The following is an 18,444-nucleotide window of genomic DNA, read 5'->3' as shown; positions in this document are numbered from 1 at the left end:
TCTACCTACACATAACAATTGCCAGCGAATTTAGGCAGTACATGTGCTTCTAGATAAATGCTAGTCACTGGCAGTTCAGAAGCCTGCCTTTAGCTGTCACCACAGATACCAAGGGTGCTCACCAAGTGCATGTCAGTAGTATCAGTCCACCAGAGGCTACTGAGACCCAATTCTTCCCTTGTATTAGTGATTATCGGTTTAGCGTGATCTTCCTACAGCAATGAACCAAATATGCACAGTCTGTAATCACACTCTTCAAACATTCAACCAGGGCCTTGTCTACTTCTACTGCCTTTCAGGCCAAGACTGCCTTTAGATTCAATTTGTATGGCAGCTACGTGGGTTAACCCCCATACCTTCATCACTCATTACAAAGTAGATGTGGCCTCCTGGAACAGGGCATCCTTAGGTTCCACAGTCCTAAAGTGTAAATTCCATTGAGCCACCCAAAAAGAAGGTGCTGGTGACGCGGTCCCAACCAACAAGAAGGAAGGCGAGACAGCGACAACATATCATAAAGAAGTTATGTACTCACTATAACGTTCCATGTTTGTTGTGCTTTATCTCACTTTCCTTCTTGCATCCCACCCTCCATCCCCCTCCTGGAGGATCGAGAGGAGTTATCCATCTTTGGCTATATAGGCCTTGATTCCCTTCCTGCCTTATCAGTTGGATAGACTTAGAGTTTCTACTTATGGCTTGGTGGTTTTCTTATATATCTATGTGTATATCTATGTATATATATATATATATATATATACATATATATATATATATATATATATATATATATATATATATATATATACATATTTTATATATGCCTATAGTTTATATATCTGCATATTATAGTCTAGTGTTATGGGTTATCACAAACAAGTTCTGGGTAACTAACGCTAGGCATGATGGGATAGGGTCTAGCTTCGAGCCAGTGGAAGCTCTCGCACTTTAGCATAAGGCCGAGTCAGAGCCGAGGATCGACTCCGAACTCAACCAACAAGAAGGAAGGCGAGATCAAGGACAACAAACGTGGAACGTTATGGTGAGTACATAACTTCTTTTTAGTCATTTGCAGTATCGTTAGAATTGATAAACACTAATGCACCTGTCTTAAGTGATACGTCACTTAATTATTTATTAATTAAAAATTGGATTTTGTGATTTGTTTTATGAGAATTAAATACATGTTTTTTTTTTATTTATGGTGTTGTCATCTTCCATTTCATATTGTATTTTATCTTGCTTAATTTTTAACTGAAATTCCTTATTCTTTTTTTATTGGTGGCACTAGGGTATATTCTATACAGCTGACAGCATCTTTTCTTCATTTTCAATAGCTTAATGAGCTTAAACTTAAGCTTTTTTATCCCCCCGAATAGTATGATTTTCCTCAGCTGATAAGTCCACCACATTCAGTAACATCTTTTCTAAGATTATGTAACCACGATCCTTATCAATCTTGGAATAGTTTAAATTATGGCAGTTATAATGTTTATTAATATTACATACAGTTGAGTATAATTCAGAATGTTGACACATCAAAATGGAAAAAGTCAGAAGATCACAGTACTGACACCAAAAATACTGATGGTTTATATTGCTGACACATCAGAATGCAGATGTGCAAAAAACAGACACAACCCATATTAAATTCATAGCAAAAATCAAGTTACACTTAAAAAAACACTAAAGTGAAACAAATGTACAAAAAAAATAAATAAATAAACCATACCAATACCATAGAACACAGTTTATCTGAATAGTGATAGTCTTATTAAAAGTGTTTTTTCTAAAGTAAGGTGCAGGGTTGTGGTTAGCAAGCATTACAGCTCCCCTGAACTACCATACTAATGCATACTAGCCCTAACCCTGTACGTTACCTTAGCAAAACCCTTTCTATAACACTTCCATTGCACAAGATATTTTCAGACACAGAAACACATACCAACAAACCTGCACAATACTAAAGCTACCCCTTACCCGTTTGCACACATTTCTAGCCCTAGTACCAACCCACTTACTTCTGTCAGCATTCTTATTTGTCAGCATTCTGAATGGCAACCATACAGCTTTAGTGCCTTTAATGCCAAATGTGATGGAATTAAGATCCAAACTGCCTAGTGATGTACTTGTTGTGATATTGCTAGTAAAATCTCATCATTAGTGATTAGTAGATCCATTGTGCTATTTCCATGAGCTTATCTTATACTAATTGATTAAACCATGCAAAGGAATGATGTCAATGACTTCCTGTGCATATCCCAAATCTGCACTTCTGCACTGTGTTCAAATTTGCAGTTGCTACACCTTAAAAAGAAAGATACGTTTTTTTCTTTTCAGTTCCAGGGAACCAGAAGCTTTTTTTTTTAACTTAGAAGTGGAAAGGGTGCCAGATTAGAGGGGGCCACTTGGCACCAGAGTAGAGAGCAATGCCTCTGGCTTGTTTCTTACTGATATTTCAAAAATAATTATATTATGAGTACTTTTTTTCTCACTATTTTTGGCTAGTTAATTTTGTAGTACTTGTTTTTCACTATGACACTTGTTACTGTGTTGTTATTGTTTCACCAAGTTATAGTTCCTGTAACTGCCTATTATTGTCAAGAGTCTCGCTCTGGCCTACTTGCCTGCTTATCAAACAAAAATAAATACATCTTTAATGTAGGTTAAGTAATAATACCAGTTTTCCTTTTAGTCAATTTATTCCAAGAATGCTGCTTCTCTGTCCTGTTGGCACTTGATCATTGCTCTTTGAAATAATCTTTATAGAGGTGTAAGAAGAGGCTGGGTTACACTCTGATTTTTTTGATATTTCAACATTTATGCTTGAATTCAGAATGTTGCAATTGAGCTTCATTTACTGAAAACAGTCCTCACTGTAGACCTAAAATACAAATCAGTCGGGCAATAAATCAAGTAAATGCAGTTATATTCAAGTAACAGCAATTTAGAACAGAATAAGATTTCTTGTAAAGTGTGTAATGATTGGCGTGCAGTATAGTAACATAGTCGTAATATTAATAGTCTACCATAGGAGAATAAAAAGCAATGTATACTTTACAAGGAATCTTGAATATAATAATTGCATTTATTTGATTTATTGTCTGACTGATTGATTGTGCTGCATTTGTATGTTGAAATCTGGTGTAGACTACAGAAAACATCAAATTACCATAGACTGTCAAACTCTACGTCCTAGCAATTGCATCACTGGAATTTTAGGTCACATGACATGAAGCTGGGAATTCAGGTCACATGCCATGGAATTAAGAAGCAACTGGTCAGCTGCTCAGCCTACAGTAAATGCCATTATAAGTATACTGTGCTTAATAAGCATAGTTCCATTAAAGTAATTGAAGTAAAATCTATTTTAAACTCGGAAAGCTTTCTTTTACATAATGGGGACATAATTACATTAAAAAGAAATGGTAAGAAAAATAAATGTATGTTTTCAAGATATCTGGTGTTGTAAGTGTAGCTTTGATAGCATCATAAAATTAAAAAAAAAAGTTGCTTAGGTCTAAGTCTTCTTCCTTACATGACCAATGAATTGCCTCCTGGGTGTCCATAATAAGCAACACTGTAGGAAAAACGTGTTCTTTTCCTGGTGTTTCTAGACCTGATATGAGCAAAAAAAAAAAGGGGGGGGGGTTGCTAGAAACCTGTTTAACACCTGTGGAAACATAGAATGATGATTTGTGTGTGTGTGCCTGTGATTGATGTAATACCGTTTTATCAAATCTGAATACTTGTGAGAAAGAGCAAAATATTTAAGTAGTGAAACTTTGACCATTCAGTGCAAATCCTGTGAATGAATGTGTTTTTGTGTGTGTGCTTATGTATTTAAATATATATATATATATATATATATATATATATATATATATATATGTCTGTGTGTGTGTGTGTGTGTGTATTCATGTATCTATGTAGCTGTCTATCCGTATATAAACACACACAGTTATATGCTTGTAGGTAAGTACTAGGCTAGATGCCCTTGCTTGCCATTTTCCTTTTTGTGTTGTAATTAATAGGTCCCATTTGGTTAGAGATGGGCCTTGCCCATCTTATGGTCAGTAATTATATACCACCCCTAATGAGAATAACTGGGATCATACTTTAGATAATTTGAGGGGAGAAAGCATTTAGGAGCTGCCTCTGTACATTAGTAGTACAGGGGGACAATCTTGGAGAAAGTTTTATGTTTCTCATTCATATATTCAAGTTGTACTCGAATTTGGACACTGATGAACTTTGTTTTATGTGGATGGGGAGTGTGTTCCAGACCTTTGATATCCTCTGTGAAGTGTACCTGTCCCTCCAAACTGTTGTGTTGCTGTTGCAGAAGTGGTTTAGATCCCTGCCCAAATATTTCTGATGTCATTTGACTTGCTGATGTGCAGTAAATCCTTTGGTATTGGGTCAGAGGATGCATTGTATGTCAGACAGAGGTCTCCTCTTAGCAGTCTGTAGGATAACGAGTACAGTGAAAGGGGTTTGAGTCAGTCCATGTAAGACATGCTGTTTAGGCCTTGTATCCTTTTAGTAAGGTAACTCTGTGGATGTTCCAGTTGTTTCATGTGTCTGGGTAGATACCAGCCAAAGGGTCATTATATTCAACGATTAGTGTGATGAGGGCTGCATAAAAGGAGACAATGACATCCCTAAATTGCAGTCCCTTTGCTTATAAGCTACGCAATGTAGAAGGACTTTATGACAACAGTGGACACTTGTTGGTCAAAAGTTAAGTTACTGTCCATACAAGTCCCTAAATCCTGAGCTGCTGGGTCAGCTGTTGGGGTATATTGTTAATGTATTAGTTTCCTGGGATGGGTGATTTCCCTAGAGGATACAGTAATTAATTTTTTGGCATTTAGTTTCAGTCCATATTTTTGGGACCAGTTATTTATTTGGAACAAACCTTCCTGCAGGATGGCTAAGTCACTTGGGGGTTCAGTGACTCATCCTAGCTTGCAGTCATCTGCAAACTTAGTCAGCCAGAGCCCTTTGGTGTTGGCTCTTACTTCAGAAAAGTAGATGTCAAACAGGAGAGGCCCCAGCACAGAACTCTGGAGGACTTCACTGGTGACTGGTCCCTTTGTGAAGGTAACCTCCCCTGTTTTGATTTCCTGCATCCTTCCTATGAACTAGCTGGCAATCTGTTAGGTGTCATAGGGGGTTCTTCCCGTTTGTTTAGCTTTTCTACTATGCCTGAGTGGGGAATTGCGTCAAACACTTTGGCCAAGTCGAGGTATGCAATTTGTCCTGTTTTGCCTTCATCCATTGCTTTGTTGACTTTTTCAAAGGAAATCTACCTGGTTGAGTAAGCACCCATCCTTTATTAATCCAAACTGAGATGGGGCCAGTGTTTGGAGGTTCTGTATGTCCTGATTGATTAGTTCTATGATAAGTCTTTCCAAGGCTTTGCATATGAGGCTGGTCAGCCATATGGATCTGTAATTGCCTGCGTATGTGGGAGGTTCTCCCTTATGCAGGGGAGTGACTGTAGCTGCTCTCCATTCACTTGGTACAAAACATGTATGGAGTTTGAGATTGACCAGCATTGTTAGTGGTGTGGATAAATCGTACTTCATGTTATTTAAGATGCATCCAGGGATATTGTCAGACCCCAGTAATGCAGTATTTTTAGCTTTTGATAGCATTTTTCAGACTTGGTCTTGTGTGATAGCTTCGGGTATATCTTGAGGGATAGACTGAGAAGAGAGAGTGGTAAAGCTAGAGCTAAATTTATCTGCCATTAGGTTTGATGTATCTTAAGCCTCGGTGCAGGTGACATTGTTCAGAATCAGCTTAGCGCAGCTGCATTGTGCTTTTGGGACTACAAACATATATAAAAAAATGCCTTATGATTGTCTGAGCTGAGTAGCTATTTTAGCCTCAAACTTGACTTTGGTGAATTTTATTATGCTGCTGAGTTTGCTTATTTCAGTGATGAGGGCTCTAACATTCTGGGAATAACTCTTCTTACTTTGTCAAAATTATTTTCTTTACATTATAAAGCTTGTTAATATTATGGTTCCACCATGTGAGTTTGTTTCTGAGGTTTGCCTTCACTTATTCCTGGGGGGGGGGGGGTACAGCTGCATATGTGCAGCTGTTTTAATGCTGGTATAGTGCGGTTGTGTACTTTTCTGCATATTCAGTGAAATTAACTGGGTCTGGTCGGTGTTTGAAGCCTGCCAGTGTATCACTGGTTTCAATTTTATTTCAAAGGAGAATGCTTTATGTTCATACCTAACAAATGTTGAAGATACGCAAGGGCCAGTGCAATATACTCCCATATTAGTAAGGACAAGTTCCAGTATGTTATTTCCCCTAGTGAATACTCTGATTGTTCAAGTGTACTATTATTGTCCAGAAATCTCTGTGCTTGTGCACTAGTGGTGGTGTATGTTTCCCAGTCTACAGTTGAATAGTTTAGATCACCTAGGAAAATGGTATTGGTTGGCAAGTAATAACTTTTAGTACCTCTACAAATGTTATAAACCTATATGGATTTACTGAGCTATTCACTTTCCCCACAAGACTCAGCAAATTTAGTGACAGACAATCCATATTAGACTGGATACTCACTTTAGTATATACCTCTCAAACTTGTAGTACAAAAAATCTGGACAGAGGCAGAAATCACATGGAAGTATCTCATACCTAGCTCTACCTTAACTTTTTGGTTAAATTTTAATTCATTATTATTTACCTAGTGCTTAGAAAATACAATTATCTTTTTATGTTTGTATTTTATTTTATTGTCATTTTTTGTACATAAACTGGATATAAAAGTGTGCACACCCCTGTTAAAATGCCAGGTTTTTGTGATATAAAAAAATGAAACCACAATAAATCATTTCAAAGCTTTTCCCACCTTTAATGTGACCTATAACCTGTATAATTCAATTGAAAAACAAACAAGTCTGTTAGGGGAAAAAATGTAAAAAATAAAAAACGTACAGTACGCTGGTTGCATAAGGGTGCACACCCTTAAACTAATACTCTGTCGAAGCACCTTTTGATTTGATTACAGCATTCAGTCTTCTTGGGTACCCACCTGCCATCAATTAAAGAGACTCTGATTAACCCCAAATAAAGTTCAGCTGTCCTAGTAGGATTTTCCTGACATTTATTCAGTTGCCTGCTATAGCAAAAGCCATGGTTTGCAGAAAGCTTACAAAGCATCAAAGGGATCTCATTGTTGAAATGTATCAGTCAGGAGAAGGGTACAAAAAAATTTCCACAGCATTGGATATACCATGGAACACAGTGAAGACCATTATCAAAAAGTGGAGAAAATATGGGACAACAGTGACGTTGGAAACAAACTGGACATGCCTCCAAAACCGATGAAAAGACGAGACAAAAACTGGTCAGGGAGGCTGCCAAGAGACCTACAGCAACACTGAAGGAGCTCCAAGAATTTCTGGCAAGTTCTGGTTGTGTACTACACAATCTCCCATATTCTCCATATGTCTGGACTATGTGGTAGGGTTGCAAAATGGGAAGCCTTTTCTTACAGAGAAAAACATCCAGGCCTGACTAAAATTTGCAAAACAATACATCAGGTGTCTCAAAAACATGTGGGAAAATGTGTTATGGTCTGATGAGACCAAGGTTGTACTTTCTGGCCACAATTCCAAAAGGTACATTTTTTGGCACAAAAACAACACTTTGCATCACCAAAAGAACACCATTCCCACGGTGAAGCATGGTGGTAGCAGTATCATGCTTTGGGGTTCCTTTTTTTCAGCTGGAACTGGGGCTTTAGTTAAGGTGGAGGGAATTATGAACAGTTCCAAATACCCGTCACTTTTGGCCCAAAACCTTCAGGCGTCTGCTAGAAAGCTGAAGATGAAGAAGAATTTCACCTTTCAGCACGACAATAACCCCAGGCATACATCCAAATCAACAAAAGAATGGCTTCACCAGAAGTAAATTAAAGTTTTGGAATGGCCCAGTCAGAACCCAGACAAAAATCCAATAGAAAATCTGTAGGGTGACCTGAAGAGAGCTGTGCACAAGAGATGCCCTTGCAATCTGACAGATTTGGAGCACTTTTGTAAGGAAGAATCGGCAAATATTACAAAGTCAAGATGTGCCATACTGATAGACTCCTACCCAAGAAGACTGAATGTTGTAATTAAATCCAAAGGTGCTTCAACAACGTTTTAGTTTAAGGGTGTGTGTAACTTATGTAACCAGCTTATTGTACGTTTTTTATTTTTTTTATTTTTTTCCCCTAAGATTTGTTTGTTTATCAATTGAATTGTATAGGTTATAAGTCACATTAAAGGTGGGAAAAGTTTTGAAATGATTTATTGTGGTCTCATTTTTTTATATCACAAAAAATGGCATTTTAACAGGGATGTGTACACTTTTTATATCTGCTGTATAAATACCTGATAAGTCAGTGTCAATGTCAAACATAAAGATGCTTACCTGACACAACCAGAAATTACTTTCCAGCTTTTGCACTAAGATAACAATGCAGTTTTAACAAAAATGTAGTGTATAGCCAGTGCTAGGTGTATAACCCATCCATATTCAATAAAGAAACTTTTATTACTAAGCTTTCAAAATGTAACTGAAATAGGTTAAAAACCATGCCTCTAGATTATGCTATTTGAGTTTAATACTGCATTTCTCAACAGACTAAAAGAGCTAGCCTCAGTAAATATCAAAAGAATAAAAGCAAACCCAGTACCATGATTGACAAAATAAGCCAGTACATTTTGTAACACAGACAACAGAGAATTAAGGGCTGCTTTTTTGGTTTCTGGGCTGAGACATGGCTTTTGGTATTCGATCACTCCATTTTGTAATTTTCTACAAAGAAAAAAAAATTGATGCATTTGTAGCAGACATGCTTCATTGATAGTAGAAATGTTTAATTCTCTGGTGTTGCAAGAAATGTTAAGGGCCGCCCACAACTCCTAATTGCCATAATTTCTGACTGGCTTACCTGCAGGTAGAGGCTTTGCCAAAATTAATTAAATTCTTGTTTAAAAGTAAAGTATTAGTACAATTTATTTTGTATTTGTGTCACCTGTTCAGGAAAGTGTTATTTCAGAGTGACATTACAGACTGCAGCAGCAATGGATGTAGAGGTGAATGAGTTGAGAATTTAGCTGGTGAGGTGGATGGATAGTAATGTACTTGAGCACTGTTTAACCAAGGTTGTATGTTCTTTTAATTGAATAAAGGCTGAATTATGTGTTGTGCTGTATAATCTCTTTCAGAGGACTTCATAACCAGCTGTCTTAAGATTTATTTAGCAACAGTGTGCAACATTTACAGTGTAAATATTTGCTTTCAATGTGACCTTGTATTTTTGCATTAAATATATCTGCTTAGAAATTTACTGTTGTAAAGATAATAAAAGATGTTAAAATTGATGAAAGGTACATCATGTTTAGCACAAATATCTGCAAAGAAACCACAGAGTTTGCCCTTTTAGGGAAACATTAGATTTTTTTCAGATTTCCTTGAAGAATTTTAAAATGCAGCAACAATCATCTTTTCCAAGCCATTTTATGTACACTTTTTTTAAAACCATCCTTTATCTTAAAATGATTTCATTTGTGATTGACATACTAGCTTGATGCTTTATGCTTCCCTTGCACTTGCATAGCCACTCATTTTAAGATGCTGCATTACAGCTATTTCTGCTCCATCTTTATGTTGTACATTAAGCATTACTAACGCAGTGTGTGTTTTTTTTTTTTTTTTTTAACAGATTCAACATATGTACAGATGTGCTCGAGTTCAAGGCTTGGACACTAGTGAAGGGCTTCTCCTATTTGGTAAAGAACATTTTTATGTAATTGATGGCTTCACAATGACTGCCTCTCGTGAGATTCGGGATATTGAAACACTACCACCAGAGTAAGTATATTATATGAGTAACATGTCATCAATGTCATGAACAAGGAAAAGAAACTAGACAAAATTTATTAATTCTTGCAATTTATTTTACTATTAACAAAAGCTTAGATTTTGCATTTTTTGGGGGTGCAGCACGCCTTTAATGCTCCTAAAAATGGAGAACATTGATATCTGTGCAGTAACTGAGACCTGGTTCAAGGCTCCAGAGAGCACCCCTGCAATACCAGGCTACAACTTTTACCAGACTTTTCGGCCACCAAACCAGGACCGAAGCACTAAAGGCGGAGGAGTGTCCATATTTACCAAGGATATTCACACCTCCAGGCTAGTTGTCCAACACAATACATCTGAAATTCTACAGGTGCAACTAACACTAGGTAAGACTGCAATCCAAATTGTAAATTGCTACAGATCCCCACCATGCCCCAAGATTCTCACTACACCTTTCTTAACATAGTAGACAATATTAAGATACAACCAAACACCTTAATACTGGGTGATTTCAACTACCCTGCCATTAATTGGGAAAACTACTCAGGTACCAAGACCTTTGCCCAATGGTAATTGGAATTCATAAATTCCAACGCCCTGGACCAACTAATCTGTAGTCCCACCAGGGGCTCAAATATCCTAGACCTGGTCATTACCAACATGAGTGATCGATGCTCCACACCAGTGGTCACTCCCTCGTTGGTCAGGTCTGACCATAATCTATTCACCCTTGACGTCTACATCCCCCCACCCAGTGGGTAAACCTCCATAAAAAACTTCTCCAAAGCCAACTTCATGCTACTCAAGTCAGAAATGACAAACTTCATGACACCCATGCAGACGGGTACTGAAAGTTTCCCGACTGAATCATCCTACTAAGGCACTGTACGAGCACATGCATGAATCATGCCATTCCAAACAGAACCAAGACTGTCTCTTCCAAAAAAAAGAACCAAATCTGGTGGTTCCCTGCCATAAACAGACTATACAACAGAAGGCAGAAACTGTTGCAGAAAAGAAAAAAAATCCCAGGAAAAAAACTCCCTCCACAGCCTCAGTAAGAAGCTGAGATCCCTCATAATAACTAGTTACTTAAAAAAAAATAAAATATTAAAGGAAACCACAACCACAAGGCATTATAGTTATGTCAGCAGTGTCTATGGGCAATGCTCAGATGTGCTCTGAGCTACAACAGAATGGCATTAAATATACTGATCCCAAGGATATTGCCAATATCCTGGCAGATCGATTCATTGTCAAGTTCACCCCTCACCCCCCCTAAACGCCTCTCATCCAAAAGCAGGTAAAAAACACACTCTCTAAAGCTAAGAATACAGCATCCATGGGACCAGTCGACATCCCGGACTGTGTACTACATGAACTACAAAATGAACTGGCACCTCACCTAAGTGTTATGTTTAATCATAGCCTCACCTTAGGCTTCATGCCCAATGAGTGGCGCACAGCTACAGTTATCCCACTCCACAAGGTGGGAAACACCTTGGATACGGGGAACTATCGTCCCATCAGCCTGACGAGCCTGATCTGTAAAGCCATGGAATGCATTATCATGGAACTTATAATCAAAGACATTGGCAACCTTCAAACACTGGACCCTACCCAGTTTGGTTTCGTAAAGGGACTATCTTGTCTCCTCAACCTGATTGACTTCTTTGAATCTGTCTCCAGAGCCATGGACGAGGGTAAGACAGTCCACACAGCCTATCTGGCCCTCGACACCATCCCCCACTCTGGAATCATAGATAAACTTACTAAGTTGGGCATTAATCATACGTCACTCAATGGATTGCCAACTGGCTTACTGACAGAACCCACACTGTAAAAGTAGCCGACTCAAAATCCAGCTCCAGACAAGTGACAAGCGGAGTACCTCAGGGTTCAGTCCTGGGACCTCTCTTGTTTGGCATCTAATTCTCTGAAGTATAGGCCAGCACAAAGGGACTCTGGCTAACAAAGTTAACAGATGACAGCAAACTGGGAGCCATTATTGAATCCCCAAATGATGTGGATATTCTGCAAAAGGGCCTTACAGAAACAGATGCTTGGTGCCAGAGCCATGGGCTCAAGCTCAATGCCAAGAAATGTATAGTTATCCCCTTTAGGAAAAACATCTACCCATGAATTACCACATAAGTGGCAGTACACTAAACACCGAAAGTGTGATAAGGAACTTCGGGACACAGGTGGACAGTGGTCTCACCTTCGATAATCACATAGCCACAACAGTCAGGAAATCCTTCTATGTGGCACACCTCATCATCAAGGGCTTTTCATCCAGAAAAAAGGAGGTCATTGTCCCACTGCACTCATCCTTCATTAGACCCATTATAGGTTCATAGGTTGGTACTAGGCTATCAGCCCTAGGGTCTATACAAGCCTAGCCATAATTCCTTGGTTATTTCTTCCCACACTGTTTACTTCCCTGGACTCCTGTCTAGCAGGGCGACTGACGTGATCCCTGGAGTGAATTTCCTTTCTCCCATCCAATCGTCAAGGTTCCTTTTGAAGAGGGCCAAAGAGGTACTCTGCTTGACATGTATATAGAGTACAATGCCCCGTTTGGTATGTACCTCACAAGACATCTGCAACAACTGGAAAGAAATACTTCACTAAAGGAATCACAGGCCTAAAGCAGATGCCCTATGCTGACTGTCTAAAATAACTCCAGCTATACTCTGTCGCATATCGCCTACTCAGAGGCGATCTCTGCTTAACATACAAGGCCATGTCAAACCCGGTGCTGTTGGGCATGCTACACTTAAAGAAATCCCAATCCCTCAGAGCCACACGCTCCAGGTATCTAACCCAGGTCATCACAATGAACAAAACATGCTGGAGGGATAGGTTCCTGACCCAGAGACTCCCCATACTCTAGAATAGACTGCCCATACATGTCAAGCTGAGCGCCTCTTTGGCCCTCTTCAAAAACAACCTTGACGATTGGATGGGAGATAGGAAATTCACCCCGGAGATCACGCCAGTCACCCTGCTAGACAGGGGACCAGGGAAGTAAATATTCTGGGAAGAAATAGCCAGGGAATTGTTATGGCTAGGCTTGTATAGGTCCTAGGGCCAATGGCCTAGTACCAATCTATGAACCTATTTAACATGCATGTTCTTATGAAATGTTTATAAATATTCATTATTATAAATTATGCTAAATTAAAAACTGAAAATATAGGCAAGTTCACTCTGACTTTTTCCCCCTAATTTCATGAGTAATCATGAATTCCAGGTTTTTAATTGAATTAATTGGGTTTCCATTTGGTCTGCTGTGGCTAGGGTTACTGCTACACTGCTATTTTTTGATTGGATAATTTGGCTGTTTCCTCTTTTTCTGCCTTAAATAGCCAGTGTTTAAACCAGTTTGTGCTTATTTGCTCAAAGCTGCAGTGAGATAGGCCTAAAGCCCTTGCTTTTCTGTTTTAGAAAAACTATTGTGAGACTACAAAAGATAAGTGCTTATTTTCAACTGTTTCTGGGCTTCTGATTAACTAAAACAATATTTGCTGCATATTTGTTTAAACTGTGCAACTGTTTTTTAGGCTTAGTGACTTCAGTCCTTACCTCTGTTCTGATTTTGTATCCCTGCCCAACGTTGTTGTCTTAAAGCTGGTGGATTTTGAATGCCCAGCCTCTGCTGTAAATTTAATGTTGGACTGTCCTCTCAGTCCCATTGCATCAGCTCATTCTACTGAGTACAGTGAGCTCAGTTGCGAAGGCCCACTCTTTAGCTTCTTAACCTTGAATTATCGTCTGTCTCCTCGCTTTCTACTTTAAAAAAAAATATATATATATATATATATATATATATATATATATATATATATATATGAGTGCCTCTTCCTTCTTCATTTTGCTGCTTATGCTTAGGTATTCAGCTGTATTTAGTTTGCCGCATTTCTTACTGCTTGTCGGTAGCCTTATTAAATTGATGACAGTATTCTACTGAATTGCTGCTTTATTTGAGCTGTTTTTTACTGTTGTGATTGCGAGCTCATTTATCACGTTTGCTCTGCTTTAAGGCAATTTACTGATCAACTGCATTTCATTACTGTCTAACTATTTCATTGCTATTTACTGCAATTCATTACTGTTTAACTGTATTTTTTCATACTGTGAGTTCTGTTTTTGTTTGTAAGTGGGGTGATCTGCCTTTTTTGTGAGTTTTACTGTGCTCTTAACCCTTAAATTGAGTAGCATAGTCTGGATATAGATTTGCTGAATCCAGACCTGTTTTTTTGTCTTCTGTGTTTCTGGCAGCCATCTTGTGTTGGTAGGGGCCTATCTCCTCTGCTAGTGAGAGTAGCAGGGCTGCCTGGACCTTGTCTGGTACAAGCTGGATTGGTAAAGAAAATGGAGGGTAGCGGGATTGACTTGATTTCTGTGTTACTAGACTCTTCTATTTTTTGTGGTATTTAAACCCCGAGTTTGAGCTTGTTTGCACATCACACACCACAGCTGCACTGTTCTTAACCCTTTGTGAGGTATTTCAGCTACAAATGTTCCCTTGGTAGCACTTGTGTGATCACCTAGTAGTACTACTCTTAGACCCTCCACCCTTTACCCTTTTAGCTCTCTCGGGCCTCTCTCCCTCAGATTCTGACAAATATGGATGGACAATTTCCTACACTTTCTCCTGCCAGTCTGGTTGATAAGTGCATCCTGATGCAGTGTCCCAACTGCCTCATGTACACAGATAACCCTCTACTACTACCAACACCTAGGAACACAATTTGTGAGAGATGCAGTTACATTAAGAACCTATAGTTTATGCTCTGTCCCTCACAAGCTAGTATGTCTGGCACTGAGAAGGTTGTCAACATAAACATCACACAACAAATACCACTCACACTTAAACAGCACAAATCCACATATGCGGAGGTCTTCGATAAAAACATACCCAAACAAAAGAGACCTCCAGTGCAAAAACACATGCAAGCTCCACTGGCCAACACACCACACATAGTCCACTCACCTGTGTCTTACAGCCACTAAGGCTAAACGTAAACCCAACATATTAGTCATAGGAGACTCCCTTGTGAGACGCACAGCTGTGCCCTCACCAGGATGGATAAGGAGAAGGTCATGGTTAGTTGTTTGTCAGGTGCCAGAATCCACCATATCACCCATGTATTCAAGTCTGTCAACAACAGGTACTGTTATGACTGTCATAGTCCATGTTGGCATGAATGACTTGAGACATACTTCCCTGGACTATATGAAGAGAGACATGATCAAGGTCACTGAATGTGTGTTCCAGGCAGGTATGTTCCTAGACTTAAGTAATATTCTACCGTCACCCAGAGTGATGCCTCAATACAAAGAGAAAATGATTGACCTTAACAATTGGCTTAGTTTCTGGTCTCATTCCAAGGGAATCCAGTATCTGACAGCCTGGGAAGACATGATTGACAAACCACGATGCTTTGCTAGAGATGGCCTGCATCTGTCTCCCTTGGGCTTCAGGCTTCTGGCAAAGGCTCTTTCATCCCCCATAGTGCCTTTTTTAGGCAATGCCATGAGGCCAAAACTACCAACATGAAAATTTCATCAAGAAGCAAATTAAAGGTCATGCTGCTAAACGCTAGGAATCTAACATGAAACTGCACTTATTGCAAGTCTTCTTAACCCTGGAAGATGCTGACATTTGTGCAGTCACAGAAACCTGGTTCATAGCTGCATAGAGCACCCCAGCTATACCAGGTTGCTCATCCTGTCATACATTCAGACCCCAAACCATGGGATGCAAAGCAAAACAAGGTTGAGTTGCAATATATGTAAAAGACATGCACACCTCCTGGGTGGTCAAACATTATGATGCACTGGAGACACTGCAGGTGCAGTTAAAAATTGACAAGACCCCTATTCAAGTCATAGCTAGCTACAGACCCCCAGCTTTGACTCGGTATGCCCACTACACCTATCTGGATCTCTTCATATCTATCAAGATTCAACCCTTTACCCTGATCCTGGACAGCTTTAACTGTCCATCCGTAGATTGGAAGACCTACTCATGCTTAAACACAAATGCCCAGAGATTCCTTGGTTTTGTCAGTGCAAATCCCTTGGACCAGCTGGTCGACACCCCCACAAGATGTGAAAATATATTGGACTTGGTATTAACCAACATGAGTAACCACTGCAGCATCCCTACAGTGTTATCCTCCCTGGTAAGATCCGACCACAAAGCGGTCACTTTCTGCCCCCTGATAGGGTCAAACAAAGGAACTTTTCCAAAGCTGATTACAGCCTCTTGAGGGAAGGTATAAACAACTTCACAGTCCTCTCCCCCTCCATAGGAACTGGCACATATGTCCAGACCTACACCAAAGTACTATACAAGCATTTATGTAGCTGCATGGAGTCAGGAATACCCTACAGGATAAAACCATCCTCCTCAAGAAAGAGTAAACCTGTTTGGGGGACATTTGCAATAAATAAACTCTATTATAAAAGGAAAAATTGCTGTCCAGGACAAAGAAGGAGCAGGTGCCTAATTGAAAGCAATCTATCCTTAGTCTGAACAAACAAATAAGAGCACTAGTGAAATCCTCCAAAGGAAATTTTGAGTCCAAACTGGCCTTCTTTACATATGTCTGCAGTCTCAAAGGAAGTACTCAGATCTGCTCAGAATTGGTGGTCACATACACAAATGGCTTAGATATAGGCAACCTACTGGCAGACAAGTTCAGTGAAAACTTCACCCCTCTGCCCCCCCCCCCCCATCAGTAAATCAGGACATCCCTAGCATGCCCGCCTCTCCTTATCTGTAGGGAGCAAGTCATCACTGCCCTCTCAAAGGCAAAACATACAACCTCCATGGGACCCAATAACACCAGGCTGCATCATACATGAACTCCGGCAGGAACTTGCAGCACCATTAGGCACCCTCTTCAGCCAAAACCTGAGTACTGGCTTCATCCCAGCCGAGTAGAGGATAACCACTGTTATCTTTTTGTACAAAGGTGGTGTGCCCACTGATCCAGGACATTATAGAACCATCAACATAACTATCCTGATCTGCAAGGCCATGAAGCAGAGTATCATGGACCTCATTAACAAGGACATTGGCAACCTCCAGACACTTGATCCCACACAGTTTGGTTTCATCAAGCCTGTTAAATTTGGTCGACTTCTTTGAGACAGTCACCAAAACCATGGATAAGGGGAAGATGGTGCGTACTGCCTACTTGACCTAGCCACATCCTTTGATACTATTCCCCACTCTGGTATAATAAAGTCTCTCAACTAGGTGATGGGTAGCAAACTGTCTCACTGATGAAACCCACCTAGTCAAAATAGGGGAAGCCACCTAAAGCAGTAGTCCTGTAATGATCAGTGTACCCCAAGGATTGGTCTTGTGGCCTCTGTTGTTTGGGATGTACTTTTCTGAGGTGCAGGCCAAAACCATTGAGCTATGGCTGACCAAGTTTGCAGATGACCGCAAGCTGGGTGATGTCATCAAATGCCTTAGTGGTTTAGACATCCTCCAAGAGGGTCTCACTCAAAGAAATGACTGGTGCCAGAAATATGGCCTCAAACTGAGTGCCAAAAAAATGCGTCATCATCCCCTTTGAAGAGAGTGATGTCCCCACAAATTATCACATTAATAACAAGATTCTAAGCATGCAGTAGGGACTTGGGCACCCAGGTTGATAGCAAACTGACCTTTGACCACCATATTGCCTCCGTTGTCTGGAAAGCTTTCTGCATGGCCCACCCCATTAATAAAGGTATCTCATCCAAGGACAATGAGGTCATAACATCCCTGTATTCTTCCCTTATAAGACCCATTGTAGAGTACAGTGCCCCTTTCTGCATGTACCTCACAAAGCACATGCATCAGCTGGAGAGACCACAGAGGTTCCTCACCAGGAGAATCCAGGGCCTCAAACATGTACCCTACACAGATAGACTAAAGGCCCTGTCCCTCTAATCAGTCTCATACAGACTCCTTAGAGGTGACCTCTGTCTGGCATACAAAGCAGTCTCAGACCTCACCTTGATAGCTTGCTGCATATCCACAAGTCAAGGTCCACTCGAGTAACCTGCACGCACCTCAGCCTGGTCTCTGACATCAATAGGACATGTTGGCAGGACAGATTTGTGTCCCAGAGACTTTCCCTTCTCTGGAATAGACTCCCTCTCCACGTCAAGCAGAATACCTCATTAACCCTTTTTAAGCACAACCTGGATAACTGGATGGGGAACAGAAAATAAACCCCTGGGATTCCACCTGTGTCCATGCTGGACAAGGGCATCGGGTGCTGACTTGTCGGAACATGGGATAAATTCTTGGCTAGACTTGTAAGGGCCTCAAGGGCCAATAGCCTAGTAACTTCCCATGATGCTATGAATTCATCCATTATGTATTTTTATTTTATTTATTTATTTTACATTTGTTGACCGGGCTAGTCTAACTGGATGTATGTCCATTTTCAGTAGAGGCCCGGGGAGAAAAGCTCCACATAAAACAAACGGCACATAAAAATTCAGTTTCAAGACATTAAACTTAAATTAAAGATATTAGTC

General features: G+C 39.9%; 1 protein-coding gene across 1 annotated transcript in view; it reads left to right on the top strand.

Moving 5' to 3' along the window:
- The window catches only part of WDFY3 (WD repeat and FYVE domain containing 3), a 5,086,165-nt gene that overhangs the window by 4,294,418 nt on the left and 773,303 nt on the right, over positions 1–18,444 (top strand). Inside the window, exon 45 of the mRNA XM_044059488.1 lies at positions 9,749–9,897. Coding sequence (XP_043915423.1) covers positions 9,749–9,897 — 149 coding nt within the window. The remainder of the gene's footprint in view (positions 1–9,748; positions 9,898–18,444) is intronic.

This window comes from Protopterus annectens, chromosome 17.part0 (assembly GCF_019279795.1).
Source record: "Protopterus annectens isolate FY-2018-M chromosome 17.part0, PAN1.0, whole genome shotgun sequence".
In the NCBI taxonomy this organism is placed as follows: Eukaryota; Metazoa; Chordata; order Ceratodontiformes; family Protopteridae; genus Protopterus; species Protopterus annectens.
The sequence above is the reverse complement of the archived record's forward strand: the minus strand, read 5'-3'. Positions and strand labels throughout refer to the sequence as shown.